General features: G+C 38.4%; 1 protein-coding gene and 1 long non-coding RNA gene across 2 annotated transcripts; one reads left to right on the top strand and one right to left on the bottom strand.

The window, feature by feature from the left end:
• The first annotated feature begins 748 nt into the window (after window positions 1-748).
• SEPSECS (Sep (O-phosphoserine) tRNA:Sec (selenocysteine) tRNA synthase) lies at window positions 749-27,659 on the top strand. Its single transcript, XM_063401720.1, has 11 exons — window positions 749-1,112; window positions 2,444-2,598; window positions 4,835-4,953; window positions 5,038-5,196; window positions 5,740-5,893; window positions 9,337-9,439; window positions 11,565-11,694; window positions 11,816-11,907; window positions 20,069-20,162; window positions 20,740-20,830; window positions 21,977-27,659. The coding sequence occupies exons 1-11, from the start codon at window positions 999-1,001 to the stop codon at window positions 22,224-22,226; spliced, it is 1,461 nt and encodes a 486-aa protein (XP_063257790.1). The 5' UTR covers window positions 749-998; the 3' UTR covers window positions 22,227-27,659.
• LOC134552774 (uncharacterized) lies at window positions 11,751-13,573 on the bottom strand. The gene is made up of 3 exons (XR_010080940.1): window positions 12,683-13,573; window positions 12,414-12,484; window positions 11,751-11,888 (listed from the first exon to the last, which is right to left on the bottom strand). It is a non-coding gene; the product is annotated as an uncharacterized LOC134552774 (long non-coding RNA).

The following is a 27,659-nucleotide window of genomic DNA, read 5'->3' as shown; positions in this document are numbered from 1 at the left end:
GTCTGAGCCTAAAACTGAAAAACAGAAGAAGCAGATAAGATTTCATAAACAGATTCAATGGACCAGGCACAGGCTGGTCATAATTAAACATTTGAACAAACACACCGCATACTTAACGCGCCTCTTCAGATTTTTTACGTTCCCTGCTAGTTATTTCAAGGAGGCAAATGGGAACCTGCTAGTCCCGTGGCCGGGCAAAGGACAGCGACGGCGGCCGGGTGCCCGTGCTCCGGGGAAGCTTCCACCTGCTGAGGTTTTACTGGCAGTTCCTGCTTTACAGCTGCAAAGCCTGGCCCAGGTCTCCAGGTGGTGTAAGTGATTTTCCCAAATGGTGAAAACAAACAAACAAACAAACAAACAATCTAATTGATTAATTAACTAATTAATTAATTAGGTCTCGCTGGGTAACATGTCTTTGTCCCTGTGATGCAGTTTTGGGCTACGCCCCCAGCCCTACCAGGGTGCTGCTATTCCTTGAGGATCGTCCCACAAGCACCTGTGTCCACAGACACATCCCGAGGAGCACAGAGCGCCCTCGCCCCGGCGGGAGCAGCGGGGAGGTACGCAGCTGTTCTCAACAGCCTAATGCTCAGCTCCGCGGGGCAGCGAAAACCAGCCCACCAAGAGGCTCCTCCCAGCCCACCAAGAGGCTCCTCCCAGCCCACCAAGAGGCTCCTCCCAGCCCAGCAGTCTGGGCTCTGGCGAGCTGCCCCTCACAGCGGGACGCCGCCTGTGACACACACCAAGCCGGGACCGGTCCTCTGCGGCCCCGCACCTGCACCGGGGGCGGTGCAGCTCCGCCCGGCGGCCGGGAAGGGCCGGGCGGGGGCGGCCCCGCGGAGCCCTCCCCGCGGCGCGGCTCTGGCGGCGGGGCGGGGCCCCGGAGCTCCGCGGCGCTGCGTGCGCCGGCCCGCCCCTTTCCGGCGGGAAGTGCCCGGCTCGCACAGGCCCGCTCGGCGCGGGAGGGGAGCGGCGGCGGCGCCGGGAGCGCCGCGGCCATGAACGCGGAGAACCAGGGCCGCAGCGAGCGGCTGGTGACGGCGGCCTACGTGCGCCAGGGGGCGCAGGGCCGCCGCGCGCACGAGCTGCTCCTGCGGGCGCTGCTGGAGCAGGTAATGGGGCCGCCCCTGGCACCGGGGGCCGAGCGGGGCACAGCCGCCTCGAGCAGCCCGGTCTCCGCGCCCCACCGTCCGCACTGGGGCAGAGCTGGGCCCCCCGTCCTCCGCGCACCGGAGCAGAGCGGCCCCGGGCTGCCTCCCGGCCCTCCGAGCAGCCGGGCGCGGCGGGGAAGCGTCCCCCGGGGCGGGCAGGGCGGCCCCGCAGAGCCCCGTGAGCGCACAGGCCGGCCCGGCTCACGGACTCTGCCCTCTGGCTCGGCGCCACCGCCGGGTCCGGCCGGTGCCTCGGGAGAGCCGTGCCGTGATGGCAGGGACCCAGCGGAGCTCCAGAGTGAAAGGCGCTTTTGGGAGGAAAAGAAAATTACTGCCCTGAGTTGTGCCTTTACCGAAAAATGCCCAGAGAACAGTTAAATAAATGTTTAAAAACAGTAAGATATTAACACATTGTTACACGGGGTAAAAAGTGATGCTTTTAAGGTGCCAAAACGATGTATTTCATTGGCTTCAGCGTATAAAAATCACTGTCAATGAATTAGCAAATGTTTCCATTCTTGAGACTCCTCAGTTATGTCATCTACTGTTTCCAACTTAACTTTGACACCTCACTTGGAAAACTAATTAGATTTACTGAATGGGCTGTTTTGTTACTGGGGCATCTGAAAAGGCCTCTAAACCTGTAAAAAATCCTCATAGTTTTATGGGTCCCCGTCCTAGGAGAATCTTGTCTGCAATTTGCAAATATGGATGCAGTTGTTAATTCAGTAAAGAGCACAAGAATGAGTGTGTTTCTGGTTGCAGGTTTGATATATTTTGGAAATGGTTTCCTTGCTTATTAGACAATAACTAGAAAGGAAAATATGTGGATAGGCAGATGTGTTACATTAAAACTGTATTTCCCTTCTGCTCAGGTTTTTGGTTCTCTAATATTTGAATATCTTCCCTTTTGTGCAGTTTTTACCGTTGAGTTCTTGTAGTTGTACATCATGTCTAGAGAATACATCAAATAATCTGTAGTCTTTTAGGGAGTAATTAACAGGTGTGCCCTGCAGTGGTTTTGTGTGTACCATAGAGAATACTTGAAGGTAAAAAATATCCTGATTGTTTTAATGTCGGGATGTGCTAATGTAATTGTATTTAATACGTGGAAGAATCATTATTTAACTTTTCTCTGAATACAGGTTCATAACATTAGATAGTATAAAAGAGAATAATGCAAGTACAAACTGCTGCTTAGCATGAGAAAGAAGGGTAACGATAATCAAACAAGTTGCATGAAGTTTTGTTCCTTTTTCATTTCCAAGTTTCATATTTATATTATTATTAAGGGGAAATGTCCTGAAGATGGATGGGATGAAAGCACCATTGAATTGTTTCTTCATGAACTTGCTATAATGGATAGCAATAACTTCCTGGGCAACTGTGGCGTTGGTGAGAGGGAAGGAAGAGTGGTGTCTGGACTTGTTGCCCGAAGGCACTACAGGTACAAATTATTGACTATTTGAATTATTCAGTTTTATTATTAATGCTTTCCAGTGGCGTATTTTATTGTGGTTTTGTTTACCTAAGACCTTGATAGCATTTGAGAAAAATAATATGATGAGATAATTGAATTTATGCAGCTTTCTATATTAAATTTTCAGTAATAACTCATTAGAAAGTCTTGAATGAAGCAAAAGTGTTTTGTCAGGTTTACGTCCTGTATGCTGAAGTTGTTGAGTTGTCCTCTAGAAGGGAAGCAGAGATCTTACTGTTTTAAAATAATCTGTACATTACATGCCTTTTATAACAAGGTGCAGTTTCTCATCTATATATTATTAAAGACTACTGTACGTTGTAGATGCACAATACTGAACATTGACATGAACAGCTATTTGTATTTTGTTGTATTTGTTAATAGCTTTATGATGTGGTTAGTTGATAGGCAGAGGAAACACCAGTCCATCTGTAATAGATTTTATATGAACTAAGGAGATCTCTAAAGACAAAAAGAGCTTTTTTTAGCTTGTAGCTCTTCTGACACTTACTTAATGGGTATGTTGGATGCTATAATTTTAGACACCCTGCAATAATTTCCTTATAAATGTACTTTTTCCGATGTGTGTCTTGAGTTCTGTGCTGAGTACCTTGCTGTGACTTTTTATCCAATAGGAGTGAAACAAAGTGAAAGTTCCAGGGTGTTTCTCCTTGAAAGATAAACACAAAAACATATTAGAGGGCAGAAATTTAGTAAGCTTTACCATAATGGGGTTGAGTTACTTAGGCTTGATGGCTTTCATAAGCCCTGCAGTACCATGAAATGTTTATGGCAAAATCCAGTAATACATCAGTTTGGGTTTTTTTGTTTTGTGTACAGCTCTCTAGATTGGGATATGCACGGTAGGGGAGGGGAGGATATCTGAGGAAGTTCTGCTTTTGGACAGTGCTGGAGAAAAAGCGTGCCTGGCTTCTGGCCAGAGGGAGCCTGAACTGGCGTTCACTGCTGTTGTTCCAGTGCAGATCTGTCACCGGGCATCCCACATCTCCTCTGAGTGTCAGCAAGAGCAAGGTGTCCTCCCCTCCACTTCTTTGTGTAATAAGTTTTACAGGTGACATTGGGAGTGTTGGAGGTAGCAGGAGATGGTTTTCAAACTGCCTCTCCTTTTAGTTTAATAGAGGGTCAGTCTTAGGGAGGATTACTTCTTAGGAAGAATACATATGTGCACAAAATAAAAAGTACTGGTAGGAGGCAGCTGTTAAGAACATAGCAGGAACGAAGGAAAAAAATATTTTAGGTGGAGCGAGGATGATATATAAGTTTCAATTAATTATCAAGTGTTGGTTGATTTCAACTTAGAACTTGAAACGGGAGAATAAATTTAAGCTGTGAAATCATGCTGCAAGAAGTTATAAATGTCACATACTCCTTGGACTGCATTTTATTCTGTTGCTGAGACAAAAATGGAATTAAATCCATAAGTAGGTGTATGCTGTTACTAGCTTACTTGAGCAGCTGCTGCATTTCAGCCATGGGTAAGGTTAGTTCTGTAGGCTTGTATTTTATAAATTACTTCAGGATCCTCCACTCCTGAATTAAATAATGTTCAATACTTATAACTGCAATTTATAAGCATAATTTATAAACAGAATGCAGAGAGACATAGTATTCCATGATAGATAACATTGAATAGCAAAATGATAGATAAAGTGAAGATGTATAAGATGGCAAAGCCATGCATATATCCGTGTATATATAGATATATATCGCTTTGTATATATTATTTCCTTGCCTTATGAAGATGAAGCATTTGTCAAGGGAGTATCTATAATACCACTATGCCTGTGCTACACTACACTATAGACAACTCATTTTTGTTTTCATTGGTTGTGTCTCAACATGTCAGCATTTATAATGCTGTTTTGACAAACATCAAGAAGTGCTGAGATACACTTAAAAGAAAACCTGCCAGATGCTAAAGGTGTTGCTGCTATGGATCTTGTCAAAGTTTTTACTTGCATGGAGGAAGATTGTTAATCTACTGTTAAAAAAAAAAAAACCAAAATTTCATACAAATATGTGTAGTTTGCTAAAATGGAATTGATTGTGGCAGATACTGATGTTGCATTGGGTACAAAGTTTTCCACAATTGTTTATCAAATTAAATTCTCTTCAGTCAGCAAGAATTACGCCTTTGCAACGTGCAAAAACTTGATGTGTGTTTTCAACTTCTTTTGTTTAGGTTGATCCATGGAATTGGAAGGTCAGGTGATATATCTGCAGTACAGCCTAAAGCTGCAGGTTCAAGCCTTTTGAACAAACTTACTAATTCAATAGTTCTGGATGTTATAAAACTAGCTGGTAGGTGTAAATTTGAAAAATCTCACTTGTTTGTGAAGTTACATCATGGATTCTTCATGTTAATTTTTGATTTGCTTTTTGCAGGTGTCCAGACAGTGGCCAGTTGCTTTGTGGTTCCTATGGCAACAGGCATGAGTCTAACTCTGTGTTTTTTAACATTGAGGCACAAGAGGCCAAAGGCAAAATACATTATCTGGCCACGTATAGACCAGAAATCTTGCTTTAAATCAATGATAACTGCAGGTAAGAAGGTAACTGATTGATGACACTGTGTTTTCTTCAAACAGATATGAAACTTCCATCTGTCAGAGTGATCAATTCATATCCTTGTAGTGAGATACAAAAAAAGGCCTAACTCATGGTAGTTCTGCTTTATTTGTGCACTCCTGATTTCTAACATGTAATTAAAATATGCATGCTGTCTTCCTAATGCCTTGCAAAATGCAGGTGTGTGCAGTGGTACAGAGTGTATAAAGGAGTCAAGTGAGAACACAATACTAAGGAAGTTACAGCTCACCCTCAGAGTAAGATGCCTAGTTTGCTGTCCTTAGAATTATGTAAAACCAAAGCTCATGGTTCAAATCTCTCTCTCAATTTTTTGCAAAAACTTTATCCTAGGAATTGAGATCAGAGGGTGACAATCTGTCTCATTTGCATCGTCTTTTCTGTTAGAATCTATTAAGACAATAGTAGCATGAAGTGTTTTTCACATGTATACTAGAACTAAATCCCCATAATTACTCAGATATTTGTTGAGTTAAATTCAGTTCTTGCTTTTTTTGTCAGGTTTTGAGCCTGTGGTGATAGAAAATGTTTTAGAAGGTGATGAGCTAAGGACAGACCTCGAAGCAGTGGAGGCCAAAATCAAGGCTCTTGGTCCTGAAAATATTCTTTGTGTGCATTCTACAACATCTTGCTTCGCCCCAAGAGTGCCTGATAGGTAAGCAGTCTTTGTAAGAAGTGTGTTATTTGTTACTGTTAAAACAAATAAAGATCCTCCCCACCCCCCAACACCAACAAAGCCCAACCAACCAACACCTCCATGTTTTAACCATCCATCTTCCTAAAATTGTTTCTGCCAACAATTAGTAAAGATTCTTTAATCCTCTTCTGAAAAAGTATATTCAGAAAGTGAGAATTACACAGAAGGTTTTTCTTCTGTCATATAAGTGAGGTTAATGTTGCTCTCTTGTGGTGAAATTAATGTCATTTTGCTAATGGTTTTCTTAAAATTTCATGGAAGTAGTAAAAGTAGACTCTCATGGAAACATAATCCAGGAAATGTAGCTCCATAGCTAGTGCCATGTTTTGATATTACTGTTGCCTTTGCTACTCTTCTACTCCACAAGCATAGGAAAGACTGAAATGTGGCAAGTAAAAATATATTTCACTCTACTGTTCTAACTTTAAAAAAAAGCCCAGTATTTATCATAGGTTAACCTAGTTGCTAGAGGGAAAGATGGGAGTTAAAACCATATAATTCTGTCAGAATACTATGAACATTGCCTGAAGTTGACTTGCAGATTTATTGGCTAACTTAAATCACAGCTCTCAGAACTGAATGGTCTGTTTTATAGCTTGGGTAAATGAATCTTCACCTTATCTGCTTCCTCTTTTTGACATGCTGCGATTGTTTTGTCCTCTACAACTAAGAGATGAATTATTAGGTAATGGCACTATGTTATGATATACCACAGATGTAGGAAGATTTGAATGTACTTTCTGTTCAAAAGAAACTGTCAACTATTGAAGGCCATAACCTTCATCTTCCTATAGGAAGGAAAACTCTGACAGCGTTTCTCAAGGGTGCAATTTTAAATGTCTGTTTTTAAATATCTGCACTTGTAAGGCTTTATGTAGTTGTGGTGGTTGTGTTTTAAAATTTTAAGTAGTTTTATTCCTGCTGTACCTATGGCTTTCTTTTGAAGTACTGTTTAACTCTATGGGAGTAATTCTGTAGTGTATAAATGCTCTTTCTCGATATTATACCTGCTGTTGCTGTAAGGTGTTTCTAAAACTACTGTTTTTAAGAGAACCAAGGGGAAAGTGTCCTTTTCAGTTGGTTTATGTACTTGGCAGAATTAGGTATCTTTTTACTTTCAGTAGTAGAAAAAAGAAGAAAGCTTTCTTTTCATGAACTTTAATAAACAGGAGAGAAAGAAAGGAAGAAGAAACTGGGAAATATTTCTCTATTTGTGACTACTAAGAACTTCAGTAGCCAATTCACGTTAATGGTTTATTTTTATGATATCATTAGTAGCACTTTCAATGCTGCATTCTAGGCCTTGGAAGCAGGTACAGGTACATATATGTGCTGTGCATCATTTGCTTCCCTTGCATACTAACACATTCTCTTCAAACTGTAGCATTCTCATTCTGTATTGCAAAATGGATCTAATTGTTCAATAGAATATTTTTTGGAAAAGAAGACTCTTCTGTTTTCAGTACTTGTAGCAATAGGTTACTGCTCTTTTCATTTTCAGAAGGTGACAAAGGTGAACATACATAGATGTACACCATCTGTGTTTTTAGTTTGGTGAAATACTTTGCTTGCACTTTTCCTGTAAGAGGGAAATTGTTCCTTTGAGTCTCTTCTATAGAAGGTGAGGAGTGTGTCTGATTAAGAGCCAGCAGATCAGAAGGCAAAAGCTTTGCCCTGCATATTGTTCTATTTCCTCAAGTATTCTATTAATGAGGGGAAGCCACATGAGGAGCAGCTGAGATCCCTTGGTCTGTTCACTCTGAAGAGGAGGGGACTGAGGGGAAACCTCCTTGCAGTTACATATTGTTCTTTGTGAGTGGAAAAGGAGGGACAGACACTGATCTCTTCTGCATGGTCCCAGTGACAGGGCCCAAGGGAATGGGCTGAAGCTGAGCTAGGGGAGGTTTAGGCTGGATATTAGGAGAAGTTCCTCACACAGAGGGTGGTTGGGCACTGAGCAGGCTCCCCGGGACAGTGGTCACAGCACCAAGCCTGACAGAGCTCAAGAAGCGTTTGGACAAAGCTCTCAGGCACACAGTGTGACTCTTGGGGATTGTGCTGTGCAGGGCCAGGAGTTGGATTCAGTGATCCTCATGGGTCCCTTCCAACTCAGAATATTTTGTGATTCTGCATTGATAAATGTGAAAAATTATTGGAAATGCAGCTCCTGACAAATATCTTGACTGTAGAAGATCATTACGTACATTAGATTACTGGTGTTTCCTAATCATAAAGTACTTCTGATTTTTTTTAAGGATAATGTAGTGATGATGATTTCCTAAGGATTTATGTTTCGAAAATTTCATATGACGCTTGCAGCAGAATTTTGCATTGCAGAACAACACTAGACAATGTAATAGAAATAGAATGCAAAGGAATGTCACCTCTTGGAAAATGTTTTCATACTCCGTCACATTTTATGCGTATGTCAGTAAATTACAGTGAGAGGCTGTACAGAAGGAGATAGAGTAAAAATGCATTGGAAGTAGAGTTTCCTGATTTTTTTTAAGATGTTACCTTTATCATCACTTTAAATTATTTTATATTGCCTAATTTTTTTAGATAGATTCTATTTCTAAAACAGATTCAAAAGTTTGGGGAAAATCATGAGGTTTTATTTTAAATCTAGCATGATTGGAGTGCTTCAGCAAAGGGTACTGCATATATGTATGTTTAAATTGCTGAAGGATCTTACTTAAAATGATCAGTGCGCTTGCATAAATCTTAATTTGACTGATTAATCAATTCGGGTTGAACTCACTGTGATTTCAGGGGATTCTAAAGGCAAGTGAAAAGTAAACAGCTGAACAAATTTTCAGTCTGTTGATATTTATATTCTGACATTTTAGAGCTCTATGTTCCTTTAAAGAATTTCTTTTCCCTTAGTTTATTTGAAACATGCAAGTGAGATTCCAGCCAAAGAATCGAAATACTAGTTCTTTGAAATAAAGAGACATGTAAAGCTTCCTGTTTTAGGATGCTTTTGATTCCCAAGACACTCTTGAAACTATTTTAGACTGTCTTCATATTGAATATTAGAGAAAAGGAAAAAACGTGACTAGCTAAAACTATGTTAGTTAACAGTAAAGCAACAAAATAAAAAAGCTTGTATCTAAAGCAGAATGGTTTGGAGTATATTAACTGGTGTCCACACAAAACTTAAAGCAAAGCAAGAAGAATCTCAGAGTGGATCAACGATTTGCAGTATATGTAAAAGCCAATAGAATTTTTATCTCAACTTTTATAGCTTAAGATGACAAATACTGCCTTGAGGTACTAACCAAAAAAGTTACTTTTCTCATTCTGACTTCCCTGTAGACCTTTCAGTCTTTTAATGGTCTGACTTGTAATATGAGCTTCAGTAATCAATGCTTCTCTAAACTGCAATTTTATGCTCACAGGCTGGAGGAGCTGGCTGTGATTTGTGCTAATTATGACATTCCACATATTGTCAACAATGCATATGGTGTTCAGTCTTCCAAATGTATGCATCTTATCCAGCAGGTAGGAGCTGTGTATTTCTACTAATATTTTTTAGCAAGTGTAAGTAAATCTCTGTTTGTAGACAACCTAGCAAATTTTGTCAGATGCTTCATAGCTTTGAGAGTAATCCCATGCACGTCTGATACTTGAACAATTTTCTGGGAAAGCACAACAGACAGAAATAGAATTTAAGAATAATAGTTATTTCTACTGTGCTTTTTACATAACCCTAAATTTATTTAGGTTTTGTATATGTTCATGTGTCTTTATAATGGAAAAATATCCTTAATAAGCTTTCTTAAAATATTTTCTAAAGTTGTTGACTAAAAGTGACATAATGGCTCATACGTGAATAGAAATTAAGTCTTCAAAAGAATGAGTTACAGATTTTTTGTTGAAGGTACAGGGTTCTACAGCAGCAAAAATATTGTTGGCACAGAGAATGGCAGAGAAGCTGGTTTAAGTTCAATGTTACATTCAAAAAAGTTTCATTTCTGTTGCTGTTTAGTTTGAAGAGGATGTTGCTTGATATCTAGGATCAGTCATGAAACAGAATTCTTACAGTTTTCCTCATTGTATTGTGTGTGCATTGTTCTTCAATATTCTCTTTTCTGTTACCTATTCAAAATAATAGGTTATATTTTAATAGGATCTGGAGGAGCCTGAACTATTAGTAATTTAAAAGATGCTGGGCATCTTTTTTTCTGATTGCTAAGACATTACTAACAAGACACAGATCAGCTTAATGTACAATTGTGAAAGAACAAAATGTTGGCATTTCTAAATCTTGAAAGACTGAGGGAATTCATGAAACAGAAAATGGTACATGCTTTATTTGTAATGTACTTAGTACATTGTGTTTAACCTGCTCAAGTTTAGTGAGAAACTAACATGAATGAGGCTGTGGAAGTGCTGGGTTTTGCTGCATGAGATGTTCCAATGATAAACATTTCAGTCTATAATGCTACAAATAGAATTTTTGCTGTTTGTTTCTGTGTTTTTTCTAGACTCAGTAAGTTGTTTTTTTCTTGCTTATGCAAATATATACATTTGAGCTCTGAGTTGTTTTACATTTTTTTACAAAATTTATTTGTGCTAGAAAATTTTCTGTTTATGAGAAAGTAGTTATTAATGAATACTTGGGAACATGTACATGCTGAGCACAGTGTGAATGCAACTTGCAAGAGTACCACAGGAAAAAGCTTTTGAGACCATTTCATGTTGCTTTTCCTCTGGTGGTCTCCTGTCAATTAAATCAAATGGTAGCTGCTGGCATTCATGTTCACAAACATGAATAGCAAACAAAAAGCTGACAAACTTGGAGTGTTCTTCCTATCTCCTGTGCATTAAGCTATCAAAACATAAAGCAATAAATTATGTTTAGTTGGCTCTGCTTTTTTCTGTTTGCCATAGGTATTAACTCTGTTTCTACATTTAGTATGTAGTCTTAAAAATGTGTATTTGCATGTATTTTGATATGTATGGGGTTTAACCCACTTTTCAAGTTCTCTTATGCTGCCTACTTTTTAATTGTACGGTTCACAGTTACATGCTACTCAAATTGAAGGTGTGCTGCAGAATCTACTTTTTTTCCTTTGAAAAATTGAGTGGTTAGGTGTAAGGATGTGGGGGATAGCTGCTGTAAGAAGTTACGTGAATCTTGATTTTAAATGCAGCCTTAGGAGTGCTGTAATAAGCCTGTTTGTTTAATGCAAATTTATATATATATCGAAAAAGCTTTGCTAATGAAGCATTAACTTGTAGCTTCTTATTGTGAGAGTTGTAAAAAGTGCTCAAGATTGAACAGTTTTAACTGTATAATTCCCATTAAATTTTGAGGGGTTTCTTTTTGGTTGTTGCTGGAAAGGAGCTACACTTAGACTTGCAGGAACTAAAATTGGTATCTTAAATCACAGGAAAATGGTAATTTCTAAGGTGCTATGTTAGGGAGACAATGGTACTAATAGGAAGCAATGCCAAAAGAGGCAATACTGTGATTTATATGTTTTGATCACAAATGCAGTATCTGAGAGTTTCAGGAATTATATATATTTTTAGCTATACTTCTATACAATTATGATGCTTTCACATTTCCCTTTTTTATAATGTATGCTGTGGATTTTATTTTTCGTCCTTTTTGATAAAGGGTGCTCGAGTTGGCAGAATAGATGCTTTTGTTCAGAGCTTGGACAAAAATTTTATGGTTCCAGTAGGTGGTGCTATCATTGCTGGCTTCGACGAGTCCTTCATTCAGGAGATCAGCAAAATGTATCCAGGTAACTAGTTCATGGGCTGATTTCAGCCATACAGAATAACTGTAGAAAACTTGATTATCAGCTTTCTTTCACATAAAATTTATTTTTGCCACTTTAATCTGTCTGTTGGGGTTTTTTTCAGGAAGAGCATCTGCATCTCCTTCTTTAGATGTCCTCATTACACTTCTGTCTCTGGGAACCAGTGGCTACAAAAACTTATTGAAAGAGAGAAAGGTAAGCTCTTTGGCAAGCAGTATTTTCTTGAAGTCAGCTATTAACAAAGTGTTGTTGCAAACTGCTTTGTGTAGTAAATCCAGTTTCCATCTAGAAAGCCACTGAACTTATTCTGAGCTCAGAGCTCTGAATCTGGAAAGTCAGTGTGATAGAATTACTTCTTGTCTAAATGGTGCTCATGAGTAAGCATGATTTCCATGTTGGTGTTGGTTTAAACTGGGAGGCTAAACAGAGGGCCTGTACTATCTTGTACAGTATTCGTATTTGTTGTTCCTAAATGTGATGTTGTTCCTAAATTCTACTAACACAGTAGATTTTTTTCCACAAAAACTTAAATGGAGAAGTACTATATGGTTTTATCATGGTCACACTGCTTCCAGGACAGGAGATATGACACTCAGGAGTAACCCAGGGTGTCATGGGTTGACATTAGACAAAATGCAATGCATTTTGAGAGGGATAACTCTCTTCTGCCTTAGAAAGAGTTAAAAGCTTTTATCTCTCACCACTAAGGTCAGGCACAGGCGATCGCAGACACTGCAGCTCTCACAAGCAGCTTCAGCTCGGCACCTTCTCTCTGTGGGGGGGAGGAGAGAGACGGGACCGGGGGGGGGGGGAAAGGGGGGGGGGGAACGGGATGGGACAGGGAGGGGGACGCGGAAGGCACTTCTAAAGTTCTCCCTCCACTCTTCCATTCTAGATGGAAGCTGGACCAGCTCCACTCCAGCTCCCTCTGTTCCCCACCCCGAGGCCCACTTTGCTCAGCCAGGCCCACCTTGCTCCCTTCCCCCACCCGGCCTAGCCAGGCCTGGGCAGGGGAGAGGAGAAGACGCTCCCTCTCCGAAAGCAGAGCAGGGAAAGAGAGAGTCCTGCTGGGAAATCCGGCTTTTAACTCTTCGTGTCTTCAGAGGCGTGTCCAACCTCTTAGTGGCTAACAAAGGTGCCAATACTCAGACTTAAGGACTGATTGGTTTGACCACTACTTCTAAAAAAACTCACTTCCCTTCAAACCACGACACAGGGTTAGTGCTCTTCGGCTTTTATCCCTATTGTGCTTTTGTGCTATGATAGTGCTTAATTAAATGTTTGTGTGCCACATTCTCTGGAGAATCACAGCTTCTGGCTGGGTTATAAATACTGTGCATTGCCACAAAAAGAGAAAAATAATGTTAGTTATTAATCTAGACACACAGTTAAGTTTCTTCTCTGCTTTACACAGACTACGGGTTTTAATTTGGGTGTAATTGCAGTACACAAAAATCCAGTGGATGTCAGGTTGGAATTTGTAAATCTTGAGTTATCCTTAATTCTAGAATTATTACCTGATTTTTCTCTCTTTATATAGTAATACAGAAAATTGTTTTTATAGAGGCTTTATATAAGGAAATGATGTGAATTAAGTACTATTAAATTAATAATTTTAAGCTATGCATTATCTGTTTCATTATTTTATTTGAAAACTGTGTTCCAGTTATTTTCTGCTGACAGCTTGCTGCTGTCTCTGATAATGTGGCAGAGCAGTAGTTCTGGATGCTGTGACTTATTTCTAGCTGCTTATAGAAGCATCTATCAAATCTGTATGGGTACTGAGATCCCACAGGAATAGCTAGACTATAGAAAACCAAACCAACTTAGTGGCCTTAAAATGACTAAGAAGTGATCTGTGCAACTAAAGTGAAAACAGCTTGTAAAATGCTGAAAGCAGTTAACACTTTCGCCTCTACTGCAACATTTTATTCTGGACTGTTGTATATATTGCCATTTATGTTCTGTGTCTTCATTAAAAGCAAATTGTATTTTTTCCCCTTTACTCTTATGTCCAAAAGAATCTCAAGAGAATTTATTGTTTTCTACAAAGTTGATTTTGTTGTTACATTTCTACCAGTAGCAGATGTATAAAGGGCATGAGAAATATTGTCCAAGTCATAAATAATAATTCTTTCATAAATATCTTAATGAATAGCTGTATACTCTGAGTCATCTAATTTTCTTGGAAGTAGAATTCTAAAGTAAATACAATATTATATTTTTACAACTTCAGGTCTTTTTATTTCAAATGGGAATATACTCTATAAACAGAGCCTTATATATGGCATAAATATGTTTCTTTTATTGGATTTGCTATGGAAATAGAAACATTTTTGCTTAAATTTGTTTGTTCCTGAATTGTAAAAGTGCAATAGCGATAGTTTATTGCCTGTGCTCTGAGGAAGCCGAAGCAGAGCTATTAAGCTTCCAGCAGGAACTATTTATAGCTTGACATTGAGTACTCCTTTCTATATTGGTGCAGCTGCACCTACTCACACAAAAAAATCAGCTATAAAAAACTTCAGGTGATTTTTTTTCTTTCTCTTTTTACCTGATCCTCATTCGTATGGGTGTTACTTCAGGTCGTTTGAGCTTAGGCCAGAAAGACCAGAATATTACTGAGAAGAGATTAGTCTCGCACAAGCAAGGAACAAAATCATCTGCCCAGTTTTCCTTTTACACAGATTAGCTGTTTAATACAGGAAGGAAAGAGATTATATGAGGGAGAGAAGCATGTAAATGGAGTGGGATTTTTTTGAGAATCTGGGATTTGTGGAGTGTGCAACTGTCCAAGAGTATGAGATTATATATAGTGATATAAAGGAGTAGTGATTTTTCATAATTCCTTTTTATATGTTTATATGATAGTTAGAACAGTGATCTCAGTAGGTGATTCTAGGTCCTTTTACAATGCAGGTAACAGCTGGTCCATAGTCAAATTTGTTAATATCTTTGCTTTTAAAGAACTTTTTGTAAAGGTTGTGTTTTTATAGTAACTTTTGATGCCTCAGTGCAGGTTATGTTATGTCCTGTATTTTACATACCTAGGTCATAAAAGTTATTTTCATATATGTATGTGTGTCTCTAAACTAGGCCACGTGAAATACAGGTGTTGCAGTGTGTAATGGTGTAAACAGCAGGCTTAGTTGTTACCTCAAATTTCATGGACAGCAAGAACCCTACATTCAGGGTTTACATTCAGAACTCTACAGGCCAGGTATAATAGCTGCTGCTATCTAATATGGTTCTTTTAATCCACTTAACTAATTATTATATAGGTATTATTGAAGAGGTGATGGTTTTATTTTGTTTACAGCAGTTATGGATTTGCTCATTAGAATTTCCTCATTAACAATCACGATAATTTTCATTTTCTTAAATGCATTTCTGTGTTACTGTGGGATGTTATAAAGCTTTTTATATGGTATCCATCTGTCTGCATACTTTCTGAGAGTAGAACTGGAGTTATTTTTATGTCCTTATGGAGTACGTATCTAAAATATTTAAAATCATTCAGAGTGGGAGAAAATTGTTTGGGTTTTACAATTCATTATAATACTGGGTTTATGTTTCATGAGTTATCAGTGGTGGAGTTGTTCTGATTGGAAGAAGTTACTGGTATAGTTCAGTGTGAATTTGTATTGCTGCTCTACTTATGATGGAAGAAGAGGAAAGCCCGTTTAATGAGGAATGTTAAGAACGTAAAAAAATAAGCTGTTCTCAAAGCAAGATAGATTGGTTACTCCTCTTTTTTTTTCCTAGTTAGCTTGTTTCACTGTAGCATGTCAACTGTGAGAATGTTGGAGGATTTTCCTCATGGGAAGTACATGTAACCATATTGAAACTTTAGAGTGGCTGGAGGCAAATTAGTTTAAATGAACTGTTTTAAATGGTGTTGTGTAACTAAACAAGTGCCAAGCACAAATGGAAATTTCAGAGAGGCCTCCATACTTAGAAACCTTTGTTGGAGTAGTGTGGGTCACAGAGCCTGAACTCAAGGTCCAACAAGTGCTGAAGAGAAATTGTCTTGATTGCTGTTGTTTAGAAGAACCTTTAAAAAAATGTGAATGTTAGTGTTACGAAATCAGATTGACAAGGCTTACTGGGCACTTTCTGGTAGATTACACATATGTTAGATACAGATAAAATAAAGATGTAAAGGTTCTGTAATTAATTTCATATTTTTAAACCTTTCTAGTATAAATCCATCACAAAATTGCTGCAATGCAAGAGAATCTGCCTACGAGGGTGTGTGATACATGCAGGTGTCACACATATACATGTAGTTTGTTGTTGGAGAAGGGAATGCAGGTGATCTTGCCCCTAATAATTAATACTATGTTAATTACCCAATATAGCCTCACCCCTGATCAGTAACAGCTATATCCAGTAAAGATAAGTGTGATAAAAAGGAGTGGGTCAGCTGGTGAGGGGGAATCATGAAGCGGGAGAATCCTTGAGGAAAAGAAGAAGAAGGATCCTGGACAGAGAGAATCACTGCAGTGAGGTCAGTCTGGGTCTGCAGTCTGTGTCTGTTGTTGGAACCTGCAGTCACACTCTGGCTGGGTAAAAGCTGCACTCAGAGTCTGCAAATTCACACATGCAGTCAGAGTTTAGCAGGAAATAACCAGCAGTGAGAGGCTGCAAGGGAGACCTACAGCAGGAGATTCCTGCAGCCAGAGTCAGTGAATAGTTGGAGTCAGGATGGCTCAGAGTAAAGAGGAATAAACCAGGACTCTTTATGCTGTGTTTAACAAGAAGTCTTGTCTCAGTTCATTTCTGCCCGCTAACAAGAGGGCTGCTGCAACAGTTTGTCATGTGTTTGGCTGCATTTCAAGGAACTGAGCCTCCTTCTGGGCTCTCATCTGCTGGCAGGTCTCCATGCTCAGCACTGCAGCTCCTCTGCTGGGTGCCGTGGTGCACCAAGTGGTCTGGACAGATCACAGCTCAAAGGCAGCTGGTCCTTCTGAGGCACAGAGCAGAAGAGGCTGTGATGGTTGCATTATAAAACTGCTGCTGCTGCAAAGTAAGATGGGACCAGATCAGTCTCAGGCAGGTGTAGGAGAGCTGGCAGACTCTGTCTAGGATGAAGAGGCTGTAAAATGACTCCTGTGCAGTGTCCTCTTCTGCACCATAAGCAGCTCTGTGGCTGTTCCCTGAGGACAGCTCATCTTTTCAGATGGAAGTGACACAGGGAGGAAGGGAGAGCATTACAGACTCAGAGTGTAAGCAGGCTGGGTGGTTAGAGCCAGCTAGCATGGTTTCAACCCTGCACAAAAACTTTCTTGGCCTTCATCCGTTGCTTCTTTGTCAGCTGGTATGGGACTGATGGCTTATTCAGTACACCTATCTTCTTTTTCTCTGGAGTTACTGGCTTTTTCCTTTCTTGTTTCTCTCTTGTTCTTTTCATTTGCAAGAGCAGTGCCTATCACAATGGACCAACAAATGAAGAGTCACCCCACTAGTGTAGGTTCTATTAAAAATAGTTTTACAGTGTAAATATAGTATGATTCAGATATTTTTAATGATAGTTACAACACTTCTTGAAAATATTTTTGTGTATGTGTGTCAAAGTAGACTGTTTCATCCAAACAATTGAGTTATTTGGCCTGTTTGATGTTGGTGATGTTGATGACTTGTTCTTTGTTTTTTGAGGTGTTTTGTTGGCTTAGATGCTCAAAGAACCAGCAGTGAAAGACATTTCATAGTCCAGCATTCATTTGTCTAGACTAATGAGGTTTTGTGATAAGTTTCTAAGGTAAAAGAGTGAATTAAATAATGAAACTTAACTGACATTTAGTGCTTGAGTAGTTCAGTGTAACTTTAGCATAATAGTTGGCTTCATTGGAGAAAACTTGAGTGCCTGCTACAGAAAATCTATTATGTAAGAGCTCAATTATATATAATTGCTTAGGGTGCTTATAAATTTTCCATATAAGAGAAATATTTCATAATGGAGGTTGCTTATAGATTTGACCTCCCAAAAATATTGCTTTAATCCATTGTTTGGAAAGGCAGTTAATCCATTTTGCAACAAAGTTCTAAAACTATAAAATATCTACAGGGCTTCCAATGGAAAGATGCAAAATAGTGTTGTTCATAAAAACAGGAAACTTTGAATTTGTGTTCATGTAGCTTTAGTCAAACTGATGAAAATACATACATGGAAATTCTTTGCCATCTTTCCATCCTCCCTTTTTTAAACAAATTCCTATGTATGTAAAGGCTCATCTAGTAACCTAATTTCATTTAATAGATTTAATTAAGTTTAATATATTTATGCAGTGGGTAACTTTTTATACCAACTTGCAATAATATTTCCAGTATTCCTTTCAGCAGTCCTTTCAGTAACACTGTAAGAGATTTATCAGAGAATTTCCTAGATACAACACTGAAAAATTATTTGGAAATTGGTCTTGTTCCAGTATATTTTTTCTCAGTACTAATTTCACCAATAATATTACCAGAGTAGGCACAATTTATGTGTATTTCTACAATATTTTGTTCAGTTCTAGAAGTAAATAGCCAGCAGAGGGAGCACAAATTAATTTATGATTTGTATTCCAAAATAAATTCTAATAAAAGAGCTAGTATATTGGTGATGCTTATTATGGAAAGCAACAAATTAATAATGTGCTTATATACAGTGAGAGACCAGAGGAAAGGCAGAAGTGTCTTAACATTTGAAACATAAATATTTTTCAGCTGCTGTGAGTAAACTGTTAATAAACTCTGAACTGAAACCACAAAATCACTTGGTTTAAGGGAAATAAGAATGATTTTTCACAGATTTCAAGTTCTGATAATTAAACATAGATACCTCCCATTTTTTTTTGTTTTGTTTTGTTTTTTTCAAGTATTACAGAAGCTTTATGTTTTTGAGGATAGTTGTATCAATAGCCTAATTCACTTAGTAAGAGGGTGCTTTTTTCTCTGCATCTGAATTCGTTCTGTGGTATTAGGAAGTGCAGGTGGGGAGCTGTGTTCGTTTAGTCACTCATGGAGGGAGGCAAGGTTTCCTGCAGTGGTTCAAGAAAAGCAGCTGTAACATTCTGCTAACTTAAGTACCACAAAGCTCATTTGGTTTCATAAGACCTTGGGGAGGTTCTGTTCAAAAACATAATTTTCATCACAAGCTGTAATTTATATCTGTCAGAGTCCACGGGTCGAAGCAGGATACTGGTCTACAAACAGAAGAGGTAATTCTATTTAAAGAATGAAAAATCACTTGTCAGGTCCAGAAATTGATGAGGATGCTTAAACAGGCAGTCACACTAAAGCAGATAAGCAGGACAATTTTTATGGCCTGAAAGAGGAGAAGCCTGGTGTTTAATATCTTTTAAAAAGGCTACCCAGTGTCTGTATGGTTTTGCTAGTTTTTATGAGAGACTAAGCATTAAAAAGGATGGAAAACCAGCTAAAGCTTACAATAAGAAGAATGGTGTTTATTCTCACTCTCTCCATAAGTGTTTTGAGCTGATATCTGAAGAGGAATATATCAAACTGAGGAAGAGCATGAGCAATTATCATAGATTACTATGGGGAAAGAGGGAGGATATGAAATACAGATGAAGTAAGAGAAACATTCTTTTATGTGCAGTGTGACTTGTATCTGAGCCAAAGTATTTATGAATCTCAGCCTTATGACACTTTCACAGTAGAGGTGCAATCCAATTAAGTGGTAGCAGAAATTCAGATATTTCCATTCTTATAGTCAGCTTGAACAGAAGGGGGGTCCTAGGAAAGGGACAGACTGCTCAACAGATAGTGTGAAACAAAATACAGTCAAATGTGTACTTAGAGCCTCTTTAAGAACTGGATTTTTATTCTCATGCAGAAAAAGAAGTCTCTGCACTAGGGAAGTGTGATTGTGTGATACCTGGTAACAAAATATAATGCTTTTAGTCTGGAATGTATTAAAGGAGAGAAGACAAAGTAAGGAGCAGTTTGCCAAAAAGTGGCCATCTGTGATGGTAACAGTTCATTCTCAGTGACTTAGGGGGCTAGGGCATGAGAAGGCTCTTGAAATGTAGGGTGGAGTAAAACCTGTTGGGAAATGGGAATCTCTTCAAGATTTTTCACCCACAGAGAGAATGAATGACATCCCAAGCACATATATTAGACCAGATAGAGACTTTTTTATCAGCTTGAGAGATAAGAACAGTGTTCAGGAAATGGAGCTGTTCCTTTATAGAATTATTTCAGAGAATTGTCTGATCCACTTACTAGGTACACATGAAAAGAGAGTCAGCTGAGCACCTGTAGGATGTAATGGAGATGTAACAGTTTTGTGAAATAGGTGCTATTTTCTCTGTTTGATACCTAATAACAAAACTATTGCATCTTTTTTCAGGAGATGTTTTCATATCTTTCAAGTGAGCTGAAGAAGCTGGCAGATAACCACAATGAGAGACTGTTAGACACACCACATAATCCCATTTCCTTAGGTAATTGTTGGAGTTTTAACTTAAAAAAATGTAATATACTGTGGATTCATAATGCACTTCCACATACCATTCCTATATATGAAACATTATTACATTCTACTAAATTGAATAATAATTCAATAAGGTTACCAATAAGGTAATCTGCTATGAAAGTAGTGTAGTAACTTGGATCCATTATTTTGCTCCTGTCCATTGTATTCATTTGACAGAAATGAATTCAAGACAGGCTGAAGATGCTAGCATATAGTAATACTTCATAAAAATAGATTTAAAAATAAATTAATATATTATTACTCATCATCTTAATGTTGTAAAAGAAATTATGGAGTTCCTACTCAAGGTATTTGTTCTAACCAAAAATTCTGCTGAACACCAAAATTATACTACCCACCTGTGCAGAATCTGCATACATTCTAACCAAGGAAGTAATCTGTGACAGTGTTTCATTTTTTTTTTTAATGTGAGCACCAATATTTGGCTAGATTCTTGCTGTTGGAAAGCAACTTGTCATTTTTGCTCGTTCTTTGGAGAAAAGGCAACTTTGTAGCAGTTTTAACCTGATCTTACCTTATTTTAGCCATGTCACTGAAGAATCTGGATGAAACTAATGATGCTGCTGTTACCCAGCTTGGATCTATGCTTTTCACAAGACAAGTTTCTGGAGCAAGGTAAGGATACTTTGAATTTAAAAAACTGGGGGAGTGGGGTGGGTGTATTAGCATATATTGTACAAAATCCTGTGAAATGTTTTATGGAATTGTCATGATTACAGAAGGCAGTCTAACAATAATGAGTTAGGGAGTAACTGCCCTTTCATCATCACTGTTATAGAGTAGTAATGTCCCCCTGCCTAAGTTAGCAGTGAGGCTTTCTATGTCTACTTTGGTAGCCTAAATAGATAATCTATGCCTGTTATTTTAGTGTCATTATTCCCTAGTATTCCTTGATTTCATTTAGTTTCCAGATGTGATCTGATCTTACAGTTTAGGTGTAAAGTACAACAGAAGATCTTTGTTTTGTTTATTGCTGCACAAATGTGATTATGCTGGATGTCAAGGGAATAAGCTTTTAATATCCTACATAGTTTTTTGTCAAGTGGAAAAAAGTTCTGCTTTCTGAAACTAATTAGGTATAAAAAATTTAAAATTTAAAACATTAAAAATCTCTAACCTGAGCCACTCTGAGCTGAATTTATTCTTAGAGATACTATTACAATGAAATGCAAGCCAAATAATTTTTAATGATTTTAGTTTAAACCTTTTAGAAGAAGAGAATGATTTAAAATTTGTTTTGGCAGCATTCCTTAATCTGAATATTACTGCTGCCATGCTAACTTCTGCCATAGACTTAATGTTATTTTTTTATAGCAGAGCTGAATGTTTCCACATCAGAAGGTACGCTTCATTAGCTTGGATTATTCCACTTCCTGCACAGATGAATGACAGTAAATCTATATATACTGTGGCTAGATGCTCTTTTTAATTTGCCTGTCATAACCTTGGCTGGTCCTGTAATTTTAACCATCTTTGGCTGAAATTGTTCAAGAGTTTCAATTTTTGAAGTTAAAACTCTCCAGTTCTTTGCCTGATGTGAATGTTTCAGGTTTTTCCTTTTGATATATAAGTAATTCTTTTGTAGGATGTACTGTTTGACCTGGCATTTCAACAGTTAAATTACGCTGATGCTGAGCATCAGTGGTAGGAATAGCAACTCCCTGCTTCACTAGGAATTTGTGTAATTGTGTTCAACCTAGGGTACCACATAAAATGTCATGGCATCTTTAACTGAATCATGATTTTGTTTGTTTGTTTCAGGGTTGTTCCCTGTGGGTCTGTACAAACTGTGAATAACTACACTTTTAAAGGCTTTATGTCACATGCAAATGACTATCCCTGTGCTTACCTCAATGCTGCCTCAGCAATTGGAATTAAAAAGCAAGATGTAGATGTATTCCTAAAAAGGCTTGACAAGTGTTTGAAGACTTTTAGAAAAGAAGCAAAGCAAGAAAAAAGTATAACTGAAATAAGTGATGCTAACACAGGCACAGAACAACTTGAAGACTAGAAGATACAGATTTAGTAACACAGGAAGATAAGGTTTTGTCTGAAGTATGTCAGGTTTGTATTGGGTTAGGACTGTGCATCTGCAGTACAGAAATTTATTCTTGATCTTATATTCCTGTTATTGAAAACAATAATAAAAATTTGGGTGGAATTCAGCTTTAAGAAAGTAGGCAATACTCTCTCCAAGAACAAAGGACCAGACACCCGTTTTTTGCAATGTATGAAATGCACTTAATATCTGACAAAGTAAAGCTTTATGTTCACAAAGACTTAGAGTTTGCCTTCCAATCTGTATGTGGCTATTTGGACCAAGTTGACCAAATCACAGTATGTTTATTCATGTGTTTTTGTTTAACAATATTGCCTGTTGCAGTGACTGAATTCCCTCCTAGGAGTCAGTACAGAATCCTAGGTACACCCCATCCAAACAACACGTATCTCTGCTCTCAAAGTACTTGTTTTTTCATCAATAAATGTGTCACTTTTAATTTCTTTTCAAGATTCATGCAAATGTTGGAATAGCACTTACTAAGTGCAGTGTTCAGACTGCATGGGTAAATGACAGAGTTGGAATAGTAACATTTTTCAGGTGTTCTCACCTGTCATGAGCTGCCTAGAACTAGTCAGCCTCCAGTGGCAAAGAGGAACCTAGAGTGTCTCATATCCTGTCAGTACTCAGCTCTTGAAAACATGTGCATAGTTTAGCAGCCCAAAGGAGCTTTAATACTAAAGTCAGGCGTTGTGAAGAGGGACAGTCATTGGTTTTGGCTTTGGTTTTTTTGTTTCTGTTCTTCTGATTCAATAGGGTGATCAGGTCAAAAACTCACTGAAAAGGAGTAAGACTAATGCATCACTCTTAAAAGCCAGTGAGACCTGGGGAGTATTTTAGCATTTCTAGTCCACTGTTGTTGAAATTTATATACTTCCATTTTTGTAGTGTCTGTTGCCATTGGCACTGTTGCTTCTGTGGATCTGTGCATTTGCTGATTTGAATTCATTAAGCAAACAATAGCTTCAGAGTCTATTCCTCAAACAAAGGTTCCATATCACTGGAGTGACAGTACTGCAGGTTGCAAAATGTGTACTTATTCTTAAACATGGTTGCAACATTGTACATAGCTTCTATGTAATTTACTGTTCAAAGTAAATTCAAAGTATTTTCTTTGTCTGTCTGTAATGTAGTGTTGTTCAGGATACCACAATTAATGAGTTCTAAATGTCAGGAAATATTTTAGTTACTTTGTTGGGTGGGATCTGAGAAATGTATCCTTCAGAGCCCTCTGTAAATCACTTCACCAAAATAGTGGAGCTTTTGAGACGTGTCTGTCCATCACATTCAAACGAATTCATGCAAGAGGTGATGCTAGTATGTGGGAGTTAATAATGTGCTAATCATCCTGAAGGTGCTCATGCTCAATGAGGTCCATTTTATCTTCAGCTTAAGTTGAACTGCTTCTTCCACGTTGTTATTGCTGGAGTTACACATTAGATTGATTAAAGCTTGTGCAGGTACAGCTCCCCAGACTGCAGTCACTATTGTTGTTTGCTGTACAAACACATCCTAGGAGACATGTCAGGGAACGTGGCCACTGAGCCCTTGTGGCAGTAAGGACATGTGAGCAGCTTGTCTTTTTTTCTCCCTCCTCCCCTCCCTCCCTCCCCTTTTATTTTTTTTAATGAGAGCATGCTGTACTTCAGTTTTTCCAGTCAGTAAAACTTCCACAAATTTTGGAGCCACATCACTGCAGCTTACTGCCTCAGTATTCTGTGAGCAGGCAGTGAAAACCACCAGGCCTTAGTGACACCTTTCTTCCTGGTTTTTGATATTGCCTGAATGAGTATAAATTATTGATTTAGATGACCAGTTACAGAATGTGAATATTTAGCACTATTACTACAAGAGTTTAGGGAGATGTGTGATAGCAGCTAAAATAAGCATTTTGATTAGTAGTGTTCTGATTCTGAATAAAGAAAACAGCAGTTGCTTCTCTGAGAGGAAGAAATTTCTACCTTTTTTGGTCTCATAAGAAATTGTCTGCTGAAAGTAAATTGGTCACTTCTAACATAGATTAGAAGTGCTTCCTCGATTCATGTTTTTTTCTGTCTTTGAAATGTTTCCCATTTGCAATCAAAGCTGAAAATGTCAACAAAACTCTAGACAAGAGTTCATAGACCTAAGTAGTTTTTGATTTTTACTTCTTCAATCCTTTTAATTAAAAAAAAGGTGATGGCTTTAATTGAAAACTAATATAAAATTTAATTTGTGTCATTCAAGTTCTTCACAGATCTTAGAGAATCCACCTGAAGTGAGAAAATCTGAAATATTTTTGAGAAATGTGTCCTACCACAATGTATAAACTCTTGAATTAAGTATTCATGTTCTATTGCTTTGGTAAGCTTTTGTACCAGTTGTCAGTTACATTTTCATGCTATATCCCCATAAATGTCTTCAGTTTTCATTAATATTAACTTTGTAGAGACAGAACTATTCTATAATGTCACATAAATGTAAGGAAATTTTAAGTAATTCAAATGGCAACATACATCCTTCCAAGTAAATGGAGAAGACATGGTTCTGTACACTGTATTTGAAACAGCAGATTCAGTAGAGGATAAAAAGTATTTTTCAAGTAAGAGTATATATTTTTTACTCTCTATTCAGTAATGTCTATAATAAAGTAGTGAAATAACACTGGAGCATATACCTATGAGCAGAGGCTTCATTTCCTTTATAACAGTTACAGGGAGATTTCATGGCTATGGCAGCTCTCACCCACTAAAAGTAGTTCTGTGAAAGATGGCAGTGGCATGGGCATGTGTCAGATTGCTCACTGTGAAACAAATAACAAATGTGTTAGCAGTATTTGCCTTTTATGAAGATCTTTCCAAGATTGAACAGTGAAGTAGAAAAGCTTCTTAATTAAGTTGCAGCCCTTTTTCTAATCTCTACATCTTCAGTAAAGGCTTTCACATGGCTCAAAAATCTGTAGGAGCAGACTTGCTCCCTCCAGCTTCTACATTGAGGAAGACATCTGGGAAGGCTGCCTGGGCTTCAGAACATATTCAAGGCTCATAGAGCAGGAATCTTTAGTACAAACACCAAGAGGAGATGCCCATTTAGTAAGGCTGTCTCACAGCTACTGTTTGTGTAGCTGCCTCTCCATCATCTTCTAGGTCACAGCATGTAGTTAGGGTGCAAGGGTAGGCGGGACCACTCAGGTTGCTGCAGTTTGAATCACCAAAGTGAGTTTCCCCCCCTTACAGGGCCTGCAACTCTTGTGTGAGGTGCTTTTCTTTCCCTCTGATGTTGCATCTTAGACTGGATCTATACAAGGTGGAAGAAATGAGGGAGCAGATGGCTGTGCCTTATAAAAATAGCACTGGGATAATAGAGTGCAAGTGAACTGACACTGAATGACCCATCTCACAATCCCACTCTTAGTTTACTTTTTTTTTTTTTTTTTTTTTTGGTAGTATCTGAGATAATCAACAAAACAAAGAACTTGGAGCAATAATATTTCCTATTTGTGCTTTGCTCGTAACAATTGCCTAAGATACAAAGCAAATACAATCTACCAGATGCAGCAAATTCTCTTGAGCCTAAGAAAGCAAAATTGTAATGTTGCAAATGTAAATGCTGGCATTGCAGCTTAATACACATATAAACCGAGCAATCTATATTGTGTGATCATCATTTTTTAAGAAAGGCCGGAGCCCAGAGACTAGCAAATGTTCTCATCTGCAGTGTATCAGCAGTTCTCAGTCTTCAGCTGCTGTACAGATAATAATTCTAATTGAAGAATCATTACATGGATCCATATGTGAATGATAGATGGGCTACAGCCTTTTGTTCATGATACTTTAAAAATTGAGTTGCTGCCTTTATTTTTATAAGGGGAGATTAGATTGCCTGTTCCTCTCCCCCCCTTTTTTTTTTAATGCAACATTTTAATCACCCTGGTCTGACAGGATTTGGAATCTGAAGGGAAAACTATTCCTATAGCTGACAATTTTTTTAAACAATAGCTATTTAAAGCCTTGAATTGGTTACAAAGTGACATTCCACAGAGAACCTTTGTTCAAATATTTTTAATTCTGAAACTTGTGCTTGAAAAATTGTGTTCCATGTGCTCTGTAATAACTGTTTTTTATATAATATACTTTTTTTCCCCTCAAAGATAACAGCATACACTTTAGTGCAGTTTAATAATCCTTTTAAAAAAACATAGTTAAAAAGGCATTTGCTCCATTACTCATCAAGCATCTGTTGTATCAAAGAACTGGTAATATATTTATCTTGATGGATAAGCTTCAGTGTTCTGGACTAACTTCAGTGTAACTGGACCAAGCTTTCAATACTCCTTTAGGGATCCTAAAGTCAAGTTCATGATCCAATTAAGATGGGTGTGATAATTATATCTGCTACTGGGCAGGAGTCTTTCATCAAACCATTTCAACTAAATTCAAAGCTGATCCAGTTCAGAAGCTGAATTGATTTCTTAATGTGGATGGTGAAATTTAATTTGCCCTTAGATCCTGTATTCCAGTCCGGGCTGAGTCAGTTTTAGCAGAATTGTAACTGTTTGATTTTTAACATAATGTGAAAAGAAAGAATACAACAGTTTCAGCTGGGTACTACCTTTCCTGTTGCTTGTCCTCAAAGGGCTGCAAACGTTAGGCCACCATCTTACACCTACTGCTGTTTGGAGGGTGGCATTGATCATGTACATGTACAATGACAGCAGCAGATCTTGTTCTAGGCATCCCAAGTAGGAACACACCAGCTGGGAATTCAAAATGAACACATAGTTTTACTACAGATCTGTTTTCTCCAAAAGCTCCTTCTGAGGCCAATTTCCTGACTGAAGTGTACCAGAGGAGCACATGGCCAAAATACAGGGAAAAGGAGCAAGGCCACCACATTTTTGAAGCTTTCTGCATGGGTTATATGTGTTTGGCTCTTGCAACATGTAAAGCTCATATTGCTATGGAAACTCACGTAAAGAGTGTTTGCAGCCGTTCTTGTCCCTTACCCGAACTGTTTGTGGGCTCCCTCTGTAGGCCCTGGGGCAGGGTGCACTGTTCCAGCACTGCAGCTGGTGGTTCATGGGTGCAGCCCTGAGCTCTGGCTGCAGGAAAATTCAGTGTCCAGTAGGGGAAAGCATTCCTGCCTTGCTTTGCTATTGGGCTGCCAGGCACATGTGAAGTAGAGCTAGTTTGCAGACACAGCTACTGTTGAGGAATCAAACCTGCAAGTTTCTGGAGCCTGAGGAACTGCAAAAGGGAAAAGAGCTTAGTTTGGGCTACAGTGTGTCAAACTGAGAAATGTAGCTGTTGAGGGAAAATAATAATGTCTGTTATTTTCTAGAGAAATGTCTTTTTAAAATTGCAAAATACTGTATAAGCTCTTGATTAAATACAGGTCTGCTTACTA

The sequence above is a fragment of the Prinia subflava genome, chromosome 7 (genome assembly GCF_021018805.1).
Source record: "Prinia subflava isolate CZ2003 ecotype Zambia chromosome 7, Cam_Psub_1.2, whole genome shotgun sequence".
NCBI lineage: Eukaryota > Metazoa > Chordata > Aves > Passeriformes > Cisticolidae > Prinia > Prinia subflava.
The sequence above is the reverse complement of the archived record's forward strand: the minus strand, read 5'-3'. Positions and strand labels throughout refer to the sequence as shown.